This window comes from Kogia breviceps, chromosome X (genome assembly GCF_026419965.1).
Source record: "Kogia breviceps isolate mKogBre1 chromosome X, mKogBre1 haplotype 1, whole genome shotgun sequence".
NCBI lineage: Eukaryota > Metazoa > Chordata > Mammalia > Artiodactyla > Physeteridae > Kogia > Kogia breviceps.
In genome coordinates, this window is record NC_081330.1 from 62,062,132 (window position 1) to 62,066,732 (window position 4,601).

Genomic DNA, 4,601 nt, shown 5'->3' on the forward strand with positions numbered 1-4,601 from the left:
AGAGGCACACATCTGTCTTCCCACCCCCCTTCCCCATCCCTACCCCGCCCCCAAGTTACCCCACTCCTTTCTCTTCCTAGAGAGGAGCGACCAAAAACAAAACAAAACAAAAACAAAAACAACAAAAAACCTTACTCAAAGTAAACAATATATATTGATCAGCAGAAAAGATTGGAGGGAGCTGTTGCCTGGTGCAGGGGATATGAGCTCCCCGCCTGGACCGCTTAAGGCAACTGTGTATCCGCGTTGAGAAGACTGAATGCGTGTGTGTGTTTTATTTCTTAATATGTTAGAATCCCCTGTTTAAAAAAAAAAAAAGTGGAGGGAGGGGGGAAAAGAAAGAACGAACAACAAAAAAGAGAGAGAGAGAGAGCTAGAGAAATAGCAATTAAAAAGCTGGAGTAAAAGGAAGAGAGTGGAAGAGAAAGAGAAATCCGCGCTGCTCCCAGTGCGGCCGGTTGCTTCCTCGTTTCCTGCAGTCAGAGATCGTGGCAGGACGTGTCTGTTTTCACCGTGTGCGTGTGCGAATAAACCTCATGTGGCTGCTGATCCCCTGGTGGAGTCATTCTTTTCTCTTTCTGTCTTCGATTACAGAACCAGACACGCACCACTTCTTTCTCCAACTGGAGGCTGTCTGCCAGCGAGGATATCTCCTGCGCGGCAGGCTTGGGACACTTGAGGAAATGCGTCTCCAGTACGCCCTTGACACTCACCTCGATAGAGGTTCGCTTCTTGCGCTTGCGGCCCTGCGCCGCGATCTTGTCAATGCTGGTCGGACTCCCTGTGGACGAATCAGCCTCCTCCAGCCACTTGTTCAGCAGCGGCTTCAGCTTGCACATGTTCTTGAAGCTCAGTTGTAAGGCCTCGAACCTGCAGATGGTGGTCTGAGAGAACACGTTGCCGTACAGTGTGCCCAGCGCCAGCCCCACGTCAGCCTGCGTGAAGCCCAACTTGATTCTTCTTTGTTTGAACTGTTTGGCGAACTGTTCCAACTCATCCGAGGTTGGTGTCTCCTCGTCCGAGTGGTCCTGGCAGTGGTGCGAACCTAGGTCTCCGTGGTCTGGGGGTTCCCGGAGCACTGGGTGTAAGCTCTGCGTGGAGGCAGAGGCCGGCGGTGGAGTGAGCCCGCCGTGCTCCAGCATGCCGCTCACCGTGAAGCCCGGCTGCGAGTACACGTTAAGGGGTTGGCTGCTCGACGTGATGGACGGATTCGGAGCCGGGCTCGCCCCCCAAGCATTCGGGTGGTTAGTGTGCGGAGAGTGGTGGGCGACGTGCGGAGAGCGGTGATGGATGATTGCGCCCAACTGTAGGTCTTCGCGCCCAGGCTTCACGTCTTGCTGTTCCAGGGGGCTGGTGGCTAGTGTGGAAGACCATGGGCCTCCATCGCTCAGACTGGTCACCCAGTGATGCCCGAGGGGATGCCCATTGCTAGGAACTCCCTGCAAGTAATCACTTTGGAGAAGTTTCTGAGGGTTTCGGAAAGGACTCCCTTGCTGCATGCCCGCAGAGTCCGCATGGACCATAGAGCTGGAACTGAGAATGCTGTAGGGATTCGAGGCAGCTGTGGCCATGGTTGGTGAGGATCCCCTAGTAGTTATAATGTGGCAAAGGGAGCAGCTTCAGCCTTTGACATCTGCGGTACAGGGGAGCCAAAGCCGCGAAAGCGAGTTACCGGCACCCGCCAAGGCCAATTGCAGAGCGTCTCGGCCTGGCCTTCCGCGGACTCGGCCAATGGAGGCGCGGGAGGCCGGGCTAGATTTCCAAATTAGGCTGGCGAAGCTCGAGAGTTTCTGTGAGACCCAAGCAGGAAGTGAATCAATCTTTCGGCTCCATTGGCTGCCTAGTGCTGAGTGACAGGAGCTCATTTGGTTAACCCTTCCCCCCACCTCCCACCGCTCTCGGACATCGAGGATGTTAGGAGGGGGAAGGATGAGAGGGATGTGCGTTCGTGTGTGTGTGTGTGTGTGTGTGTGTGTGTGTGTGTGTGTGTGTGTGTGTGTTTGGTGGGAGGGATTGGGGTGAGGCGGCAAACTGGTTTTAGAACTTTTTAGGTTATTTAAATTAAGCTAAATAAAGAAGAATATTAACAAAACAATATAACCAGTTTAAATGTCTTCTAGATTTTAGCGGATAGGTATTTTCCTCAGATTAATTTGGCGTTCTCGTTTAGTTGTGTGCGGGGGAGTGAAAAACAAAACGCCACTGCAAACTTTGAGCAAAGGAAAGTCTTCGATAGGACCCTAAATCTGTGAGACTGACGCCCATGATTCCAATCAGAGCTATTTCAATGTGTTTAATTTCATTTTATCATTTATAAGAAACTCGATACCCAGGTCAGAAAGCATCTAAGAAAGAGATGCCCAGATACTTCTGAAAAGATTGATTTATGGCATGAAGCACTGGGAAATTCTGAGAAAGTATTGTAAAATCTAATGTGATACTGGCAAAATCCAGTTATTTTGAAGTTTGTCTCCCAATTCAGTTGGTTAATTGGTAGACTTGAGGGGTTTTGTTTGTTTGTTTGTTTTGTACTGATCCGTGTCAGCTCCCATCAGAGGTCCCACAAATTTTGTCAGGGGCAAGTCTTGCTGAAGTGGGTAACCCTCCTACGCACTCACCCCAGACACTCAGCGAACGCATTCACAATAGGTACACAGGAGAATATTCATGACTACCTGCGCCCAGAGTTGTCCCCTAGGAAAACTGTTTTTAATACACACTTCTTCAACCCACCACCAATCCCACATAAGTTGAAGAAAATGGGAATCATTTAGTGTGCCCTGGAAATTCAGAGAGAGAGAGAGAGAGAGAGAGAGAGAGAGATGACTGGAGGGCTGTTTGGCATTAAGTACCGCCTCCCCCAACCCCAACCCCAAACCCCCCTCCCCCGCCCCATTCCCATCAAGCTTGAATTTACTTTCAGTTTGGGAAGACGAGACTGTTTTTACATTTTGGTTACAGGAAAATAGAGCAAAGACTTGTATTCCGCCTAAGCTTTTATAAGTTCGGGAAGGACAAGTCTATGTGCTTCACAGCCCCGCGCAAATGCGTTGCTTGTAAGCAGAGTGGGTGAAATGCAAAGATTTTAGATTTGCTCTAGCTTGGAAAAGGCAACTTCGGATACCTAGCACGATCTCTGAAGTTAAAAAATGACCTTTCATTGCATAATTTTGAAGGTAACCTAGTTGCATAATTATATTTGCACTTACAGAAGACGGCATCAGAGTTCCCTTATTGGTTTAAAATTCCATTAAATATATTGCAAGAGCTCCTAGGTTAAGCTTGATTTAAATTTGCATACATTTTCATATATTTAGCAGAAATAAAAGAAGGCTTGCAGCTACCAGAAAGTCATTAAGGCATTAGTTTCTCTAAGAAGACAGATCTGAAGAAAATGCAAGAAAATGAGAAAAAAATAAAAACAAGGTGAGCTTATTCTGACATTCCTTTATATAGCTAAAGAGCATATATTTCCTGTAAAATGAGTAATTTCTTATGAGAGCACAGAGCAGTAAGAGCTTATGTTGGTAAATGTAAACTGTGTCTATTATGTAGGAAAGTCTGGCATCTGGTTGAGATCTATTTCTTTCTCTCTTAAAAAAAGGATAAACACTTAGTAATTATTGGTAGAGAGGATCATTTGCCATCTTCTGCCCTCCCCCTTCTCCCTCATTGAAACTGCTTTCATTTGCTGGTGTCCTATTATAAAGGTTTATCTGCTTTTAACCTAGAAATTGATTTTTTCCTCTCTCCCTTCCCTCCCCTCCCCTCCCCTTCCCTTGCCTTCCCTTGCCTTCCCTCCCTTCCCTTCCCTTCCCTTCCCCTCCTCTCCTTTCTCCTTTCCTGTCCTCTCCTCTCCTCTTCTCCTTCTTCCCAGGAACGTCCTTTCTTTACTGCCAACTGCATGTATCTTCCTTTGCAAGAATGCAATCTCATTTGTGCCCGAACTTTTGCTTCATGAAGAAAAAAATAACTTGTTAAAATTAAACGAAAATAAAAGTTTTCCGGCGCTCTGTTAGACTGCCTGTTCAAGGCTCCATTTGACAGTCTGGGTTGGGTCAGTTTAGAGGTCAGAGGGAAACACATTGAAGAAACTATACAAGCAAAAAGATCATGATCATTGCCATGTTGTTGTAGGTGGGTTCCCCACCCCCACCATTGCAGCTGCGTTTGGTTGAAAGAGTTGTTAATCTTAGCCTGTCCATTCAGGGAGTTAAGGCAATTATCAATTGATAAGACTTCTGCATGAAGAAGAAGTGGGTGCTCTTCCAATTCTGACTTGCGTGAGTTCTTAAAAGAAAAAAACTTCCTCTTGTCTGTGGCTTCGGCTCTGGCTCTGAGCAAAGAGTTAAGGCCAGCCACGCAAAAGTGGTTCAGACCTTTTGCCCCTAGGCTGGTTGGGGGGGGGGGGCTGTTGAGGACCGGGCATCTGCACCCAGCGACAGGCTTTTCCACACCGTTGCTTTGCAGTCTTTTAATATAAGAATAGCTTTTGTCAGGAACAAAAACCGATGTTAGTTGTCTTTTTCCTTTCCATTATTTCCTTTCATTTTTCTTCCTTCCTCCTTTCCTTCTCTTTCTATCTTTTTCTTTCTTCCTTC

The 4,601-nt window shown here is 47.2% G+C and overlaps 1 protein-coding gene across 1 annotated transcript; it reads right to left on the reverse strand.

Moving 5' to 3' along the window:
- Nucleotides 1-326: 326 nt before the first annotated feature.
- POU3F4 (POU class 3 homeobox 4) lies at nucleotides 327-1,571 on the reverse strand. Its single transcript, XM_059051266.2, has one exon. It carries the CDS (start codon nucleotides 1,569-1,571, stop codon nucleotides 480-482), a length of 1,092 nt encoding a protein of 363 aa, XP_058907249.1. The 3' UTR covers nucleotides 327-479.
- Between the last annotated feature and the right edge of the window lie 3,030 nt (nucleotides 1,572-4,601).